This window comes from Leptopilina boulardi, unplaced genomic scaffold (genome assembly GCF_019393585.1).
Source record: "Leptopilina boulardi isolate dan_hultmark-lab unplaced genomic scaffold, ZJU_Lbou_2.1 LbouV2_95, whole genome shotgun sequence".
Taxonomy (NCBI): domain Eukaryota; kingdom Metazoa; phylum Arthropoda; class Insecta; order Hymenoptera; family Figitidae; genus Leptopilina; species Leptopilina boulardi.
Window position 1 is genome coordinate 194,420 of NW_026138044.1, and position 21,650 is coordinate 216,069.

Genomic DNA, 21,650 nt, shown 5'->3' on the forward strand with positions numbered 1-21,650 from the left:
AATGAGAGAACAAAGAAGATAAAGAAGAGAAGAAAGAAGAAGAAGAAGAAGAATAAGAGGAGAAGCCGAAATGAAGCGAGACGAGGGTGGCAAAAATTCCCAAGAGTAGAAAACGGAGAATTGTTAGCGCGCGGGGGTTGGAGGAGGGAACTTGCAATAGAGTAAAAAGGTACAAAAGGGCAAAGTCTAACTTCGCAAGGGAAGATTGTTTTCATTCGGGAATTAAATTGAAAAGGATTACAGAAATGCGCCACGAAAATTTATATTTGTCTCGACAACCACTCTCTTTCAACATTTTCACATTTCAACCCCTCCTTCTATATATATATATATATATATATAAAGCAAGTGCCTACTCCACAAATGTCATTAAACAATTATCTTGCGCATTAATTACACAATTTTCAACTGCCTCTTCGCATTTTTTTTTCTCTCTTTTTTTTAAAGTGAATTCTGCCCTCATTTTTTTAATTGTGTGTCAAGCACTATAGGAACATCATCTTTTTCAACAAAGTAAATTTCATGTGCTAAAGCAAATAAACTACATATTAGATATAGTCATTTATGTAATTACCATATTATATATTATTTTTTTTTCATTAATTAGAATTTTTATTTTAAAGTATTTTATTAGAAACAATTATTTTTTAGACGAATTTTCAATTTTTAAATTAAACCGAATTTTAATTTACCTGAATCTTTATTTGTACAAATTTTTAATTAATAGAATTTTTAAGACGCCGAACATTCATCTGTCCGAAATTACAAATGACCGAACAAACAATCGACAGAAAGATTTCTGCTCAATTTTTGAAAATTTACCAATCGCAGGATATTCTTGATAATTTCTAATTGGTCAATTTTCAAAAATTGCGCTAAAATCTTCCTGTCTATTATTTGTTCGTCCATTTGTAATTTCGGACAGATGAAAGTTCGGCGTCTTAAAAATTCTATTAATTAAAAATTTGTACAAATAAAAATTCGGAAAAAATAAAATTCAGTGAATTAGAATTTCTGTCATTTAAAAATTTGAATCACCTAAAATTCGATTGAATGAGAATTCTGTTAAATTCAAATTAGCTTAAATTAAAATTCTTTTAAATAAAAAATCATGTAAATTAAATGACTGTAAAATAAAAATTTTTCCAAACAAAAATTCGGTAGCTAAAAATTTGGTTAAATAAAAATTCGTTAGCTAAAATTATGATTAAATAAAAATTCGTTTAAAAAGAAATTCTATAAAATGTTAACAGAAAAAACTTGGACTCATTTTTGTTGCAACTCATTTTCTTTTGGGTATCGAAATGAATATGGGACAAACTTCATGTTATTCAAAATGATATTGGCTGGAATTTCAGATTTCTAAGTTGGCATCATAAGCAGAGTAATTTTGTATTTCAATTATTGATTCTAATATTTCAACAACACCAGAAAGATTATTTTGACCAGTACGAATATTTAGAAGTTTTTAAATAAAAATTATTTATTATTATTTACGTAGATAATAATTAATTTCATAAGTTTTTAAATTTACCGCTATTATTTAAGTTGGCAGTACCGTTCCTGTTGTCAAAACACATGTTTTCATTTTTCTAACCTAAAAACATATTTCCTTTATTATTTTATTACGCGATTACAAGCAATTTTTAATCAAATATATTAAGTCTAGCGTGTTATTTACTTCTTTGTAATTATTATATTTCATGTTTTTGTGCAAAATTATTCGTTATTTCACAATATTTTTCGATTTTTCTTTTTCTCAAAATGAAACTTGCCTGTTTCATTTTGATACTTTTACCTTAGAACTCGAAATGAAACAACCAGTTTCATTTTTGTTGCGAATCAAATTGAGTATAGAATCTATACTCAATTTGAATTCAGGTTTTTTCTGTGTTAATTCGAAAAATAACTCATCTAGAATAAACAGTCCGCCATATTGGATTCGCTATTTTGTATTTTTAAAAACTAACATCGGATTTGTAATCTGTAATTCAAATGACGATAACTCAGAGCCAAAATAAGATTTTTTTCAAGTTTCAAAATGTATTTTAAAGGGTTACAATAGTACTTCCAGATGCTATAACTATCTTTTTGAAAAAAAAATTATCTCTTGATGTTACGTGACCTAAAATATAGTCAAAAAAAACGTCTTTTTTGAACTTTTAGGTTAGAATACCTCGAAAATCTGATGTATTGGGTCCATTCTGAGGTCAAAGTTTGTTGGCCTGTGTAATAATAGTATTAGAAAAAAATAACTGTGATTCAAATGATCCCAACCTATAAATTAGAAATTACGGTTAAAATTATTTTAAATATCATAACATGAAGTTTGTCCCTATTAAGGCACTTTCACACCTTTTTGGCTGCCTGCAGGTTACCATGACAACGCATGAGAATGAGTGCGACAGAAAATTTAAAAATTTGAATATTCAAATTTTCTGTCTCACTCACACTCGTGCGTTGCCATGGTAACCTGCAGGCAGCCAAAAAGGTGTGAGAGTGCCTTTACTCAATTCGAAACCTAATTCAAATTGAATTCCAACAAAAATAACACCAATTTTTTTTATGTTTAAGAGAAACATCAAAATAGCCCCGGTCATTAACGGTAACATATATATTTATGATTCATTCAAACAGAAGTAAATGGAATTTAAATAATTTAGTAGCTTTTATATTTGGTTGACCCAATAAAGATTCGTTTGTTTGAAATAAATTTTATCTTTTTGATTACATGTAAATAAGAATGAGATGATGAAGAAGAAAAGTTTTATCGATGCCCTCGAGCGATATACATATATATATAATTTTTGTGACTATTTAGTGGAATTTAGGGGAACCCTTTTCGTCACCGCTCCTCTCACCCTATTGAAGAACGCGCCCCAGGGGTACACGAGTGAGAAATGATCGTCCGCTAATGCTAATGAATATCAGCTAAGAGTGTATACATATATATATATATATATATATATATATATATACGGTGGGGTGAAGGTGTTCGGGGTTTAGTTCCAGTTTTAGCTTGCGCGCTTATATGGCAATAGGGTCGTAATGGGTTGGAGGGTCGTAGGCTGCTTTTAAGAAGATTGCTGACGAGGGACCGTCGTTAATTAGCCAAAATTACACGATTTCCTGACCAATGCTATAACCGACACTTTGAACCCGAATCTCCTGTCACCTGATCATTAAACAGTGTGTGTGAGTGTATACTTATATATATATATACACTTTTTAACACAACCAATTATCCCTTCTCCAATTTCCATCGTAACTGTATATCTCTTTTGCTAAATCAAATGTTATTTGAGAGGCAAATAAAACTTATATTATACTTATTTTGCTAGCGATATACAAAGAATTAGAAAAATAATACTAAAAATTACTCACCTGTTTTGTTATCTCAATATTGAAGCCACAGGACATCTCGTAATACTGAAACAATAATTATGTTCTATTAATACATTATATTTTTTAATTATATATAGTATATATGAGAAATATAAAAGTAGAGAGTTTAATTTAGATTCTGGAATTTAGACTCTCTAACAAAAGTATTAATTTCAACCAATTTTTGAGGCTGAAATGATTGCAAAAAATTGTCCGTATTAAAAGTACAAAAAACATATGCCTTATAAGATCTGAACGTTCAAATGAATTAAAAATTAGTTTACTCTTTTTTAACTTCAAATTTCATTATAAAGTAATTGCTATAGTAATTTTTCAATAATTTATAGACCAAAAAACTAATTACGTTCATTTGAACTTTTAGAACTTCAGGTAAATCAAAAAACATCTAAAACATCAAATGTATTTTAAAATAAGTCATTTTTTGGCACTTTCAATACGACCAGTTTACAACGTTTATGATCAACGATTTTTAAAGAAATATTTTTATAAATTTTTTTTTTTAAATATATTTCTTGCAATGTCTGTTGATCAAAAAATTATGAAAAAAATATTTTTTTAGATACAAAATTTTTAATTTTTCCGTCTTGGAAAATAATTTGTTTTCGTTGATCGTTGATCATAAGCATTGTGTAAAGTGCTCTGCAGAAAAGGCTTTAAAAAGCAGAAAATTATAGCTTGTGTTTATGACAGTTTTACCTTTTATTAAAAATTAAATTTAATTCTTTTTAATTATGTAAAATTAAAATCAGTTTTTGGATGAATTGAAGACTTATAACATTAATTGTTTGTAATGAGAATTGTGTATTTTCATTCAAAACTATCACAAACATAATCTATAATTTTTGCTTCTTAGGTTCGCCTTTCTTCAGAACTCTTCACATATGTATTTTTCTCTAAAATGTTTCTCTCTAAAATAAGTACAGGATAAAATAATTAAAAGTAGATTGAATTAATAAGTGCAAGTAAGTAATTTATCTCTAATAAAATTAATACTGACATTCTTGTTAATTTCCTAAAAATAAAATTTTTTTTATCTCATTCAAAATAAGTGTAAACGTCATTTTCTATTCGTTAATATAACACAGCCACATAAAAAAAATAAAAAAATTCTGAACTATGAAGCAGTTTTCACAATGTGGATAAATTTAAGAGGTTAAAGGCAGAAGTTATATTCTGCGTCTGCGCAGAATGTTTGTATGCAGCTTCTGCGCAGAATATATCTACTGCCTTTAACCTCTCGGAAGATTAAATTTATCCACACGGTAAAAACGGCCTTTATGTTTACTATTGTTTTTGGCGTCGCTGAATCCAAATTCGATGAAAATTTAACATTAGATTGGGATTCTGACATAACCTCAAAAAAATGTGTTTCTAATGTGTTTTTTTGAAGTTATGGCAGAATTCTGAAGTGATGGGGATAAATGAGCTTCGGATTCGATTTCAGGAACCTCAAAAACATATTTTTGATTTTGAGGTTATGGCAGAATTCCGAAGTAATGGGGTTAAATGGGCCCCGGATTAGTATTCAGCAATAGTTTTTTGAGGTTATGTCAAAATCCTAATTTGATGGGGTTAAACAGACCTTGGATTCGGATTCAGCTACAAAAACATACAGTAAATTGTATACTCACTTAGACTCCCAAATTAGAACTTTTTTATTTTTTTATTTGTCTGTGTAATTTCTTCTACTCACCCAGGTGGACAAGTTGAAGGTAGTGACTACCGGTACCGATACCTGTACAGTCACTACCGATAGTTATTACCGGTAATTTTTCCGGGAATTACAACAAATTTTGGTTGCGATTTCCGGAAAAATTACCGGTAATAACTACCGGTAGCGATTACCGGTAGTGACTGTATAGGTAGCGGTACCGGTAGCTACTACCGGTAGTCACTACCGTGAACTTTTCCACCTGGACATACAAGTTTTTATAATAACCATCCGCATAACATATAAAACACGTGCCACATAAGTCAAACAAAGCAGAAAATCAACAGAAAAATTGGAATACTGTATGAAATTCTTAGATTTAAAAAAGAGAAATCAAAAAAATGAGAGAAAAGAAGGAGGGAGAAAGCGACTCAATCACCTTATCAAACACTGCAGAGAAATCTTCATTGAATAACTAAAAGAGTGGAATTATCAGCAGAGCAGCACAACCCCTTTCAATAACGCGCGTACTCTTATATTGAATTCCACTCGCCGAGGTATATTTGTAAAAAGATCTCGACATACCTATATATATATGTATATATTTACAAATTCAGATATACACAAATGATAATATAGACCAAAGTGAATCTTCAAACCAGCTCTGCATAGCTTGATACGTTTTCTATTCAATATTGTTTCTCTATATGATGCTTCGGCTTTTTCGGAATTTCAAACATAGTGCTTGTTCGATGATGCGGATGAAAAGGTAGCTAGAGAGAGCCTCATGCCAGAGGAAATTCAGGTTATAGTTTGTCAATGGGAATAAACAAATTTCAATGTAGTGTTTTGCCTGCTGCTACTGCTCCTGCAGTCTTCCAATTCATATATAGGTATAACTTCCAGGTTGAAATTTTATGATTCAATACTGGAAAATTGCTTCAAAATTTTTTTCACGATTCTGTGACAATTTTTGTCAAAAAAAAAAGTCTAGGAGTTATATTTTAACTACCAATGGGATTTTTTAAAAGTCGCACCTTTTTAGATTTGAAGCAAAGAAAGTGGTTGCTAAGGGTGTTAACTTTATACCTACATGGAAAAAATTTTGGTGCACCGGTTGTACTGGTTAGTTAAAAAATTTTTGTACTTTAAAAACGGACATCAGTTATCCCGGTTTGGTGCAACTTATGTCCCGTACAGTGCGTCTGATGTCCCTTACAGCGCTTCTGACGCGCCAAATCAGGATAACAGTTGCCCGCAACCCATAGTACAACAGTTCTACCGTAGATTGTGCATCTGATGCACCAAAAATTTTTCCGTGTAGGAAATTATCGCTAAGGGGGAATTAATCTAATGTTAACTTACATTTTTAGTTGATTTTTACCTCTAAAAATTTTATTCCCAACTCTGGTTGTCATTAATAACTCACTAAATGTTCCAGTGTATTTTTCAAGAACAAAAATTCAAATAGTTGAATTTTTAGGTTAGGAATCTTGTGAATTAACAAATAAAATACCAACTAAGAAACACAACTCTATATTGTAAAAAATTTCCTTAATGACAATCGGAGTTGGGAGTAAAAATTTTGGAATTTTATATCAACTCCAAAAGTGAGTAAATGTTAAATTAACTTCCTTAGAGTATTAATCGAAACTTTCCTAAAGATTTATTTGAAATGTTCGGAATATTTAATTGCAATGTTTAGTGAAAATTGTGTAAAGATTTAAATGTCCCGATTAAATAAATGTTTAGTGTGAAACTTTCCTGAACATTTATTCAAGTGCGGGACATTTAAATCTTTACACAATTTTCACTAAACATTGCAATTAAATATTCAGAACATTCCAAATAAATTTTTAGGAAAGTTTCGGTGCTGTGGGGGTAACTTCCTTAGCTTCAACTCCAAAAAAGGGTGGAACTTTTATAGAGTGTCAGTCAGGCAAGAATGTTTTTTAATTATTATTATTTTTATATCAAATTAGTGTTAGATTCGGTTAGAATGATAAAAAAATTCATAGTTTTGTTAACCAATCAGTAGTAAAATACAGTTGCAGACATAAAAATTTTCCTAATTCTTGTTCTTTTTTTTATATCAAGCAAGTAATAACAATAAAATTCAAGCATTTGAAAATTCTTTCACTTTAATGATCAAAGAAAGATTGAATTTTATTAAATTCTCCAAGGATGTCACATAAATTGCTTTTTTACTTTTAATAACGCACCTAGAGACATTTTTTTATCCCAACCAAATATATATATATATATAAAACGTATTTGAATTACATAAAAATATATATTAGTTTCAGAGCTGAAAAACTAAGTTTATTTTTAAACTTTCTATAAATCTGAATTATATTCACTTTTGACTAGGTTTGAAATTAAATGAATGAGTAACCGTTTTGACTAATTTGTAGTAAAAAATAACTATAACTGTTAGTAGAAAACTAATTCATTTAGTAAGGCAACTATTTCAATTAGTAAAGTTTAATAAATTAATTAATAATTTTCTATATCATCAATTAGTCATTTTTGACTAAAAATGAGTCAAAACAGTTACTAACTCATTTAAAAACGAATCAACGCAGTTCAATTAGTCAAAAGTGAAAAATTCAGATTTAGAGTAGGAAAATTGTATCAGAAATGTATATTTTTAGAATGATATATATTTATTTAGAAAATTCTAAAATTAGGAAAATAAAATTTAAAAAATCGGTAGGTAACCATTAATAAAATCAGTAAATTTGAAAATTAACATCAAATTAATAAAATTGGTGGATCAAATACCAACAAGTGTTTTTGTTTTTAATAAATGCTACTTTTTTCATTGTGTAAAAAAGTGTGTATAACATTTATATCGATGTAAAAAGAACTTGTTTTAAATTAAAATACCACTACGAATGTAAAAAAAAACCGTTGTCCCACCGATGCCTACACTTCTCTAAAAATAAAAATATTCTTCTACGTGCATCAGATTAAAATCAATTTAACTCAAGTTTAAAATAGAAAAACATATATAATCACATTACGAACAATGAGGAAATTCTAATTAAATTCATGTTAATTCTTGAACGTAGACTGCACTTGATCCCAAAATTAGAATATCGGAGATGTTTCATGTATATGAAAGATGTTATAGATAGATACTGTTTCTACAAGTATATTAGTTGCCGGTGGCTAACAAACCCTCAACATCTATTTCTCTATCCCCCTCTTGGCTGAATTCCCTCTCTCTAACCCTTCCCCTTTCCACAGTGCTACCCACTTTACGTCTGTCCCCGGGTTTGAATTCTCTCTCTCTTTCTCTTTCTCTCTCAGTCTCACTCAACGCTCTCTTCGTTTACTTTGGAGATATCGATTACCGGCTCAACTCCCAACCCCATGACCCACCCCACACACCATCAGCTCAAATGCCCCCTGCACTATTCTCCACCCACTCACCCAGCTTGCTGCCTGGTTGCTTGCTTGGTGTCACATCAGTGTAGTAGTTTACAGGGATGTACACAAGCCGCTGGCATAAGGGTACTTTCTTGGCTAAGGTGAAGTTATATCGTGGTCCTCGTTCGCTGAGTCTTGGGAAAGTCGAGGTCGAGCTATATACTTTGAGGAGGGACAAACCACTCGCTAAAGTTACGCCTTTAACCTTAAATAGAAGGAGAGAGAGAGAGAGAAGCAAAATGTCGATTTGAAAATAATCGCATCGACGGTATTCAGAACTCGAATTCAACTTATTTCCTAAAAGAGAATCGCTTCCACAGTACAGATCCGTATATAGAATTTGCTGTACAACCATCAGAAATACAGTTTGGTTAAAAAACAATCTCATGAGAGAAATACTCTGTTAAAAAATTACTTTCTTATTCGAAATATAAAAGAGGATCTAAATCTATATATATATAGAGAGAGAAGATTTTCTATCTCGATTCATGAGAGTGTGCTGATTAAAAGATAACTTTTAATTTTTTCCCTTCTGATTAAAAATCTTCTTTTATCTTAAAATATCAAAAAGAAAAAGAATCTGTGTTATTTTAACCTAATACGTAAAATCAAAATTCAAAAATAGCCTCAAAAATATTTTTCTGTACATTTTGGAGTGTACTCACTTATATTTTTTCCTCTGAATCTAATAATTTTTATTAAACATATACCTATATTTAAATTTGTGATCCATAGTCTTTTTAACTATTTGTGTGTGTTCCATTACACAGGCAGACACAACAAAATTTATATTCTGAGCTTGAGGTAAAACCATGACTACTTTATGTTTTTGAAGTCGCTAAAACCGAATCTGAAGTCACGTCAAGTATTTGACATAACCTCAAAAAATCTCAAAATTTGTCATTAAAATTTTAAATTGAAGAAAAATTCGGTTCTATAATTCTTATACCATGAGTATACTTTATTTTTGGAATCGCTGAAACAAAATCTGAAGTCTATTTAACCCCATCACATCAGGCTTTTGACATAACATATACATATCTAAATCTGAATTACACTGGAACGCCGATTATTAGGACACTGGATTATTTGGAAAGCTTAGATGCTAAAACGGGGTGAGGAGAAAAGAGAAGTATCTCTGCACGCAGTAGCGCATCTATTAAAGAGTCCGTTCCCCGCCTTGATTTAATGTATTATTTTGCAATTATTCATTGGTGTTATATGAATATGATAAAAATTAATAAGCTGTGTGACAATTTTGCAAAGTAAAATTTGTTTTTATTCTAAAAAACAATTAATATTTCTCACATAATTAATATTTTCTTTTCTCACGTCTCATACGCCTAACCTCAAAATTGTTGTTCAACTGTCAAACTTTGGTTATGTATTTCAATTGAAGGCAAAAAAAAACTTCTTACGGCCCTGTAAGTTTATGCTTTTTTGTCAAGGTGACCTTTCCAAATTATTCGGACACACACCCGAGCTGTCCTAATAACCGACGTTCTAGTGTAGTCACTTTTGACTAATTCAATAGCATCGATTCGTTTATTAAATGCAATTAGTAACAGTAATGATTAATTTTTAGTCAAAAATGACTAATTCATTAGTTAATTTATGTCTACCAAATATTTTAGTGATTTCTTTTACAAATACACTCTAAAAAGAAAATACTAAAATATGTAGTACCGATTTTAGGTATCGAAATAGAACCAAATGACAATTTAGTACCTAAATTAGGTATTAAATTAATACCTTTATTAGGTATTAAATTAATACCTTTTGTTTTACAGTGTAATTAGTTAAATTTGACTGTTAAATTAATTGTTTTCTACTAAAAATTAGTTATTTTCTACTAATTAAAATAGGGCCGATTCGTTCACGGTTTTAGTGTTAATTAGTAGTTTTCTACTAATTCAGATTTAGAGAGTAGAAAAAACTTTTAAAAAATATAATTTTGGAATTTTTTCGAGGTTATGTCAAAATTCTGACGTGATGGGGTAAAATAGACTTCAGATTTGGTTTTAGCGACCCCAAAAACGTAAAGTAAACATCTAAGACTTATAATTCAGAATTTTTTTTTATTTAAAAATTTTGGGGTCTTTTGGTATTTTTTCGAGGTTAAGTCAAAAGCCCGACGTTTTAAGATTAAATCGATTAAATAGACCTCAAATTCGATTTTAGCGACCCCAAAAACATAATGCTGTCACAGAAAGACTTATAGATCTGATTTTTTTTTTATTTTAATATTTTAAGGACGAATTTTGAGGTTTTTTGAGATTATGTTGACGTGACTTCAGATTCAGTTTCAGCGACTACAAAAATATAAAGTAGTCATGGTTTTACCCCAACCTCAGAACATGAATTTTTTTTGTACGCCTGTGTTACTTTCCATTGTGTAAATATTGTATGTCTTAAATACATGTAGCAATATATGTATATATATATATATACATTATTACAAATATTTACACATGGGGAGAAAATGTATTTGTCTCAAAGTTAAACAAATATTTATATATATATTAAATCAATTTTATTTTGATTCAAATAACTTTTATTTTATTATAGGGTAAAGGTCCCAATTACTGTGATGTACAACCCAAGATCGACTTTAATGATAAAATAATAGAAGTGTAATTGAAATAATGATTTAATTCTTTTTGTTAATTCACTATTATATTGAAATAAAAACGATACTTTAAACTTAAAAAAAAAATATTAATAAATATATTAACTTTTTATAAATTGCATATGCTGGTGGTATTATTGCAGGTTTGCATGAATTACTGCGCATCGTGTGCACCAACTACTGAATCGCTAATAGCGTTGATTTAGAGGTTACGTTGATTGGATAGACCACAGTAATAGCAGCATGAGAAAAATATACGCATGCTCTAATTATTGCGATAAGTTCAATTGAAACTTGAATAACTAATTTGATAATAGTCGAAATATGCATCTTTAGTGGATATAATTTGGAATAATTTTTAAAGTCATTTTCAAACAGTTTTATGTTCTCAATTACTAAGTTTTACTAATTTTATAGAAATCGCAGTAATTGGGACATCAGCAGTAATTGATACACTTACCCTATGTGAGTTGAAAAGTTAAAAGGGATCAAATTAGAATTACTAAGAATCGGTCCCAATATTTTCTATGTTTACATTATTTAAAAAAAAACATGTATTTATAAATTCTACTTTTGTTTAAAGTTTTCATTGATGTTGCTGATGTGATATATATATATTTGGTTGAGATACATAAGCTTGAAGCGTGTTTGGTATTTTCTGCGTGTACATGGTTTCAATCATAGAGCATGGATATATAACATCCTGTCAGACTACTTCGGCTTACGTAAGTGCCACACTGACACATGTGTGTATATTTAGAATACGAGGATGTGAATTTACATTTGTATTTGCTCACGAGATATCGTAGGATATAGGAAAAGAGGATGGATCCTGCGAATGCAAGAGAAGTCGTTACACTCCGATCGAATCGATTGAAACGAACTGCACCAACCAATCCAATACTTCATTGGGAGCATTCAATTTCCGGGATTAGCACTTTTCAAGCGACACCGTGAAATCGAAGCTCGAACCTCGGTAAGTCAAGTCTGAATAATAGTTTGGAAAATATTACCCTCTTTTTAATATTATAACCATTCAACTTTCTTTTTTTCAAATATCAACCTATTTTATATTATAATATTTCTACTATTTATTATGTATAGCAGTGAAAAATTGTTCATCTTAAAACAAAAAACAGTTTGACTGCATCAACCAAAATTTGGATGTTGTACAAGATTTTTGATTCAACCTAATACTTATTTGCTAGTATCAACCAAATTTGATGTCATCCACTAAATAATTTGTTGGAATCAACCAAATTGTTCTTAATTTAACCATTAACTATTTTTTATTATGTACAAACTAATTTTTGACCTTAATTTTAAAACAAAAGAAAAAAAGACCTGAATTTTAAAAGACACAGAACCGCAGATAAAGGCGCTTTGCACCAGCTTCTCTTTCTGATTCTTATATGTATAAGAATTTAATTGCGTAGATTTATAAAAAAAATTAATTGGTTTTTTTATAACTATTTCTGTAGAGTTATTACATATTTTACAAAAGTTTTCAATTTTACAGTTTATTTTGTAGGGTTTTACGACGTAGCATTTAACTGTGTAGAATAAATTTTCATTTCATTTTGTTGAGAATTTCCTCGTGTACAGTTAACGATGTAGAATTTTCTAATTTGTTTAAAATTAGAAATTAGAATTTATTTGTATAGGATATTAATACCGCATCAAAATATGATGGTATAGTTCTAAACAATCTTACGATAAACAAATCATTTGATAGTCCTCAACCAAATTGTTATATCAGAATGACAAAAACTTACCTAGATATGTACCAACTAAAAATTTTTTAAAGTTAACTTCTATTTCGAACTTTTGATGTTTTCTCTAAACTATGTCATTTATAAAAAATTGTGCCGTGATACAATTTACAGAGTTCTTAATTTCAATTACTTTTCTCTCCCACGCAACTTGTATTTTATCGAGGTCAACAATTTTTCTGTCACGAGAGAGTTCAATGAATACTTGACTCTAACATTCTGTATATAAACACACACACACATGCAGATGTATATATATATATATAGCTATTATATATAGCCAGAACAATTTTGTGATTTTGGAAGAATCAATTTGCTTCGAATTAATTATACGAAACTGCTTTATATTAAATACTTGTAGGTAATTACCTGTTGAATATTTTAGTGAAACCGCGTCAGAGTTGGGAAAGACATACACACCCACAGAAAATAGTTTGCTATATTCAATTAACTCAAATTTCACTTGTTACAAAAGTTTAACCATAAAAATTTTGCAGATAAGATTGAAATTAAAATTTTTCTTGCATTAATGAGATGTATGAATAAGCTCGAAAATGAATTTGTTAGAATAATTTTCATTTCACAGAATTTTATTATCTAAAATTTAATACTTTTAGCCGACGAATTTTCATTTTATTATATAACATAAATTCCATAGAACCGAATTTCTTTATTACGAAGGTCCGAATTTTTATTTTACAGACAAAAATATGAAAACAAATTATTTTCTAGTTGAATTTTGATTTGTCAGTATACTTAAAACGCCGAATTTTTGTTTTACGGAACTTTCATTTGTCCGAATAAAAATCTGGAGGGCGCAAATTTTAAAATTGATCAATCAAAATTTATGAACGAAGTTTTGATTGGTTAATGTTAAAATTGCGTCCGATTTTTTTTTTGCTGGATGTTTATTATAGGACAAATGAAAGTACCATAAAATAAAAATTCGACGTTTTAAATATTCTGTCAAATAAAAATTCGAACAAATGAAAATTCATCTATAAAAGAATTAATTCTAAATATTTTTTCTGTAAAATGAAAATTCTATTAAATGACTATTTTTGTCTAATAAAAACTGAAAGAAATAATAATTCTTTCAAATTCAAAGCAAAAAATAAACTATAAAATGATAATTTGCAAGTAACAATTAATATAAAAATTCTATTAAATAGAATTTTTATTAAATAATAATTTGAGAAAATGAAAATTAGACTAAAAATAAATTCTATGAAATTCTGACAACACAGGAAAAACAAAGTGTTATTTTAACACCAGAATTGGTGTTAAAATAACACGCAACAAATTTTACCCTAAATCTGGGTTAAATCTTATGGGTTTTAGCATTGGAGAAAATTACCCGCAACAAAAATAACACCAGCTTTTTTCTGTGAAAATTAAAATTCTAACAAAATTAATTTTAAAGTTTATTCATTTATCTCACAGTTTATTATATTATATTCAATTAATTCTAATTTTATTTGTTATAAGTTATACCATAAAAATTTTTCGGGTAAATTTATTTTTGTGAGATAAATCTATTTTCATTTAATTCAACCACTATTTGGTTCGAATAAAATTAAATTTATCCATATAAAAATAAATTCTAAATTTTTTTAATTTTAACCATTTTTCTCTCAATAAAATATAAATATTTTGCGTCTAAAAATCAGAGTTTGGAATTGGAATTTAACTAGATTGAAATACAAAAAAATATTGCAGGATTATAAAAAATCAAATCCGCAAACAACATGAGCATGCTAAAAAATAAAAAAATTTCATGCATATATTACATATAAAAAGGCAAAAAAAAATATATATATATATGTCAGGTAAGATAGATTTATAACATACATAAGTGAAAAGTATTAAACGTATGCTTATACATAGTAGTGCCAATAGTCAACAGTTTACATTGAGTTAAAATAGTAATCAAATTGAGTTTATTATAATAATGATTATTTTTATTATTATTATTAAAAAATTGTATTCCATCACCATTAATTTTTTCAATAAAATTACAAAATAGAAATCAGGAGTTGATGTATTTTGAAACGTTTTTTACACAAAGCTAAATTGTATTCATCAAAAGTTTACAAAACTATACTCATAAAAGTACAATATTTTTTCGAAAAACAAAATTCACACCGAAAATAATATTTTTCGTTTGTGAGGGAGTTTTATTTTCTAAAGTTAGATTCTCTTTTAACACCTTTCTTATATCTAGACTAGATTCAGTAGTAAAATACCGTTATGGTCAGGCAAAACTCTTGAGTTATTAAAATTCTAATATCAGTGGTAAAAGTAAATTTTACCCCTCTTTAAGAAAATAATCCCCTCTCAATTTAAGAGTATTTTCTTTTGATACTGAAAAAAAAATTTATTTAATTGAAATAATCGATAACTTGACTATTATCAAAATAAATATTTATTTGTACTAAATAATTATTATTTGCACCAAATATTGTTTATTTAATTTAAAAAAAAATTATTTGGTACAAATAAATATTTATTTGATAATAATTGCCAAGTTACATTTAAATGAAATAAATTTTTTTTCATTATATTATTCAAATGGAAAAGTAGCATCAAAATGTGAAAGTTCAGTTTTTTGAATTCAAATTCGAATTTAGCGGGTCCAGAATCCCGTACAGGTATTAACATTTAACCCAGGTTTTGTCCACGTTGCCGCAAAGAGTTAATTCGGATTTAGAGAGATCCTTTAGTCGCGGTACGTATACTCCCATCTTTTTTTTTCTTTTTTTTTTGTAAAATATTGCCAGATGAAAGAGAAATGATCACATCTGCTATCATAATGAAAATACGAGACTCATGAATATTCCCTAAAAAAAACATTAGTTCCAATATTCAATGATTCTTAAATATATATAGAATAATCCTCACATAAATAATTTAATAATTTGCAGGAATGCACTGAGACAACTGGATTATACAGAGTATTAACTGGTTAATACCGTTTATGATATTTGCACATTGACTATAGGACAATTAACCAGGTTAATAAAACTGATTAACCAAGAATTATATACTTTTGAGATTAATCCTGGTATTAATTTGGATTATTAAATAAATGTCAGTCTAGTTGTGGTTAAGTATTTAAAATTATATTTAATAATATCAAATCATTAATTATATTAACATTTTGCATTAGAGAAATGTAACGGATGATTTTGAAAGGTTAAAAAAAATAATTAATTGAAATACAAATAAAAAATTGTACTTAATTAAATAAATTAAAATTATAATTAATATCAACTTATTAATTAATTTATCATTATTTATGACAATAATTTTTAAAAAAAAATTTTTATGCGTCAAGTTATTTTTTGTTAGAGTATTGTAAATTATAATTCTTTTACTACATTAAAAATTAGTAATTTAACTATAAATTATAGTTTTTTAATTTGAATTTTTTTGCTTTTTAAATTTTAGAAATTATCTCAATTTAATATTAAAAGGAATTCAAAAGACTGGTTTCAAAAACTTTAATTTATGAACTGTCATTGAATGTCTTGAAAAAATAAACAAACAGAACCGTTACTGTGGTAATAATCGCGAATAATAGATTTTATTGATTTTGGAATTTAAAATTTACAATCTATTATACATAACTTAATTTTTTTTAATTATTATTATTTTTAGTATTATTTTTTAATAATAAAAGCTGGTTAATAGATTATAAAGGGTATTAATCAGATTATACTCTGTATTAACTATTTTTTATTATCCTAATTGTATTATCCAGATTATAATTAAAAAAAAACGTAATCTTTATTCCTTTTTAAAAATATTTCTTGTAGGTGATTTTCAACCAAACTGACGGTAACTAATGCAGTAATGAATACTGGGGCATTTACCTGATTTAAAAGTTGAAAATAAAATGTAAAATTAATTTTTAAAAGGAATATTCTAATTTTGAGATTTAATTTTTTTGCGGTGTAGATTTAGGCTGTATATTGTTATTTACACTTAATAAATATAAACGAAAATTAGTAGTTAATTGTGGTATCGAAAAAAATTAATTGAATAGCTGACAGTGCTTACCAACCTACTCATAGTCTGATAATAATCAAAGATTGGTTGACATAATTAGTTCTGTCTTCTGTGAAACGTCACAGAGAACAGGGAGAAACCTTGAAGATCTAATTGGAACATTGTGGTCATAGTTAACAGTATATAGGATAATTAATAATATACCGTTTAACTATTTTCAATCAAAAAAAGAAATATATTATGTTAACGAAAAAGGATCAGAATATAATTTTTGGAATATTTAATCCCTCACAAAGATAGTCATATAATCATGATGATATTTTGAATGATGAGTTTTTTGAAAAATATTTTCTACTGGCTAAAAAATAAGTTTTCAACACCTCTTACAAATTTATATTTTACAAAAAATACACTACCAGTCAGAATTGAGAGACCACACATTTTTTGATGAATAAAGAAGCTCTTAGCATACAAAATTCATAAAAATTAAATTTTTTTTTCTTTACATCTTAGAAGGTGATAATATTATGAGAAGAATAAGACTTTAAAAAAGTGATAAATAAATTTTTGAAAATATTTCTTTATCTTTTCTTTCATTAACAGAATTTATAGTTACAATCCTACGGAAAAAATTATTTCAGTATATTTTACAAAACTAATTTAGGATGAGCGGATATTAATGATTCCTTGACCAAGTTTTTCGTAAACTCAGAAACATTCACTAGTTTAAGCGAAATAATTTTAGAATAACTGTAAGGAGTTTTGTAATTTCTGATATAGGCTTGGATGTACAGTCTACTCTCGATATGACGAAGTCGAAGGGAGACAAAAAAAATTCGAGTTATCGAAAAATTTGAGTTATCGAATATTGATGATTTTCGGGTCGTACATGCAAAAAATTGAAACACTTTTTATTTGTTTGGAAATGATTAAATATGTATTTATATTTTAACGTTAGGTTACAATTTTATTGTTTAAAATTAAACTGGTTTACAAAAGTATTTCGTCAGAGTTGTCTGTTTTTTTTTTTTTTGATTTGATGAGGTTTCTGCAACAAAATTTTCAATTGCATATAGAGCTAAAAAAATCTCATCAGGAACATTCTGTTGCTTTTGGGAGTATTTTTGTAGCCCTAACAAATAATTATTTGCTTGTATTGCCGTTGTAGGTTGTAGGTAACATATCTTTTTTTCGTTTAACACCCGATTCAACTTCCTTAATAATAATTTTTAATTTCTCGGTAATGCTGAGAGATTTTAATTTTCTTTTACTTTCCATATTGATAGTTCAAATAGACTGACTGTACTAAATGAAAGTTGAGGAAAACAGTTGTACTCGAGGAATATACAAAGGACTCATTAATTAAATGGCTATACACTATGAAGCGTGACTCATATAAAACTGTTTATTTACTAGAAATATAATTAACAGAAATTCGACTTATCGAGACGTTATTCGACACTTGGGGTCGGCTAAAAACTTTGACTTATCGAAAAATTTTAGTTATCAAAATTTGAGTTATCGAAAAAATTAACACGCAATGCATACAGGATATGGACGGGACCCAAGAATTACTTCGAATTATCGAAAAATTTGAGTTATCACGCTTTGTCTTATCGAGAGTAGACTGTATAAATGTTTCTTACTTTTTGGAAAATATTGTATGAGAAAATGGTGATAAATGTCTCGTAGAATCTAAATAAAAGGTGGTTAAAGTCTTCACAACGGTGTCTGCCGTGAATAGTCCAGCAGAGATTTGTAAAATTTTATATAGGGTGTATCGAAAGTCACGCTAGGAATACGTATTACAGGACAGACATTCTATATCACTAAAATTATTGTCGTAAATAGAATGATAGGCAGGTTCGAATCCCCAAAAGCGTAAATATAATTTAAAATGCGTTTCAGGTGTGTAATAATGCGTTTAATTAATTAACAGTAATTTCGGGAATTGTAAGTGATTTGTGACAGTGAAAGTGTTAAATTAATTGTAATTAGAAAAATAATCAATGTTTTTTTGTCAGCGAGTTGTTAAACTGCGCATGCACTTTATGAAGCTGCGACACATTTTATAAAACTTCTGGTAACAAAACATCCAACCGATTACTGGAGAACAGCTGAGCATCCCTAGATGAGATGTAACTATATAAAAAGAAAAGTATTAATTTTATACCGATTTTAGGTACTAAATCGTCATTTGGTTCTATATTGATACCTAAAATCAGCTCTAATTTAACACTCTCTTTTTAGTGTTCTGCTTTTTAAAAATCTTTTTATTTATTCGATGTAACAGAAGAATTTTTACAGGGAATTGTATATATATAATATTTGAGTTTTGTGCTTCTGTAAATTTGTTTTTGTTATTTGCGAAGAGTTGAAAAAGGTTTTTGATAGTTTTAAATAATGTCTTAATACTTTTAATAGATAAATAAAAAAATTAAAGTACTTTTCTTTAAAGAGAGATTTTATACTTGTTTGGATTTTAGGGTTTCGCTAATAAAATATACACTTTCGTGATACCATTCCAAAACTTCAGTTTCTACTTTATCGTACTTGGAGGTTCTTAATCTTTTCACTTTTCTATTTACTGCACTAGAAGAATATTTATTAAATAACTTAGATTTTTGTCGAATAATCGTTGACAGTGTTAACGTAGGAATATTAAATTGCGATGCAATATCTATTTTGCACCTTTCTTTATCAACTACACGAAGAATCTTTAATTTTGTTTCTAAATCGATTGAAGTTTGTTTTCTTTTCGACATTTTGATGCTAACTATTTCGAGATCGAATTGTCACTATATCATACTCATTGATAGTTCGTATTTGCAGGGTAATATCGGTTGAGATTCGAGGTTTTCTCGTATCATCGTGAAACACTATAAAGATTAATTCTACTTTATAAAATTCAGATATAAACAAGAATTCCGCTTCATTAAATTCGGTATGTAAATTCAATCTAATTAAATTTTAGAAAATATTCATTATCGTCTCGTTAATATTCAATATCCCTCTTTAATAAATACACGGTAACTTCCGTGTAAAGAACTTTTGTATATGAAAAATATAAAATACAACTATATAAATCAGTTTTTAACAAAGTGTAAAAATACGTTTCAAAGATAAATCCCAACTTCATTCAAAATGCAAAACAAAAAAAATTTCTATATATACCATATTTTCCTGTAATCTGTTGAAACAAATGGTACTAAAAAATGTATAATACTCACGACGTAATCTCTAACCATTGTATAATGCCGTTGCAAGTCGTTCTTCTCGTTTGCGAGCTTCTCGAAATCCATTTTCAACCTAGAACATAAAAAGAAAAGATAAGTGACACGCGTATTATAAGGTTAGTATATATGTATGTATGTGTATTGGTGGTGCTGCTGTTTGCCCTCTCTCGTTCCTTCGCGTTTTGCTCTGGGGATTTTCAACGTTTCGAATTATTCGAAAGCAAGAGAAGTAACCTCCTGGGAACGTGATCGTTGGTGAATGTACCAGAGAAACTGGTAGTGAAAACGGGGGGTTGGAAAGTACTTTTTTAAAAACGAAGAAAACACACACACGAGGAAAAAGAAAGACAGAAATAGTATATGACAAATAGAAAAAGAAATTTTATAGAAAGAGTAAGAAATTTACGAAACGAGAGAGAGGGAAATACATACTATATATATATATATATAAAATGGAAAAAGTTAAACTGCATAAGGTTGCAGAGGAAGGGTATCAGAGGGTGGGGTGTTGTGAACGGTGATGGAGGTAAAGGTGCTTTCGAGGCTAAAAGAGGATGAGAAACGTTGGCGTCAATAAGCAAAGCGAAACCGTTGGTGAAGGGGGAAAGGAGGAGAGAGGGCGGTGAGCCCAGAGTGCGAAGAAAGAGAGACGGACCGGAGAAAGAAGAGATACATACATATAGAGAAAGAAAACTCACGAGTGGTACTGTTGCTGCATGTAATTGAATTCCTCTTTGATTCTCTCACAAGTGGCATCCACCGTGAACTTCAGCCCTCCCGCAGCCCCACCGCTTCCTCCGCCACCCTGAAACAAGACCAAAGAAAAATTCGATTAGTATTCACATGTATATATACACACACACACATATATATATATGCAAGCACAAATGTCACTAAAAAATACGATATTAACGTTTTACTTTCCACACGGAAATAATCTTCACCTAGAACAGCGATATGTTTCACTAAAAGACGAAAGTTTTCGCTATTCTAGATAAACATATCGTTTTTCTAGATAAAGATTTTTTCCGTGCACCAATGAAATGTATCCTATCTTAAAAACGAAACGTGTAATTGCCTAACTTCAAGCGTAGACACCTATTCTTATTGGTACAATTCAAAATTATGAATTGTGATTGGTCAAAACTGACGACATACTTTCATCAGATACTTGCAACTAACTTCAAGTGTAGACACCTTTCTTTTTAATTTTTATTGGTTAATTTTTCTAATTTGAAAATAAAGTTTCATATTTTTTAAAAAAATTAATATTTTGCATGAAGCATTAAATGACATAAAGCTAACATTCTTTGAAATAAATATTTTACAAATAAAGATGTAAGTCCTTTAAAAATATAAGTAAACTTATAAATTGGTGCGATTCGCTTTTGTCAAGGTTGGATAGAAATAGGGGCAAAACGGGATAGTTGCCTTTATTCACACATTAATGGACCAATAATTATCGTATTACACATAACGTGAAACCAATATGACAGTTTTCAGGTGGTAAA

The 21,650-nt window shown here is 28.6% G+C and overlaps 1 protein-coding gene across 11 annotated transcripts in view; it reads right to left on the reverse strand.

The window, feature by feature from the left end:
• LOC127290907 (protein groucho-like) overlaps positions 1-21,650 on the reverse strand; it is a 117,490-nt gene that overhangs the window by 61,096 nt on the left and 34,744 nt on the right. For 9 of the 11 annotated variants that reach the window (XM_051319736.1, XM_051319738.1, XM_051319731.1 and 6 more), the window contains exons 3-5: positions 20,838-20,944; positions 20,134-20,212; positions 3,385-3,429 (exon numbers count right to left, since the gene is read on the reverse strand). In XM_051319736.1, the coding sequence (XP_051175693.1) occupies positions 3,385-3,429; positions 20,134-20,212; positions 20,838-20,944 (231 nt within the window). The remainder of the gene's footprint in view (positions 1-3,384; positions 3,430-20,133; positions 20,213-20,837; positions 20,945-21,650) is intronic. The other 2 variants (XM_051319741.1, XM_051319739.1) reach the window with 1 other exon arrangement.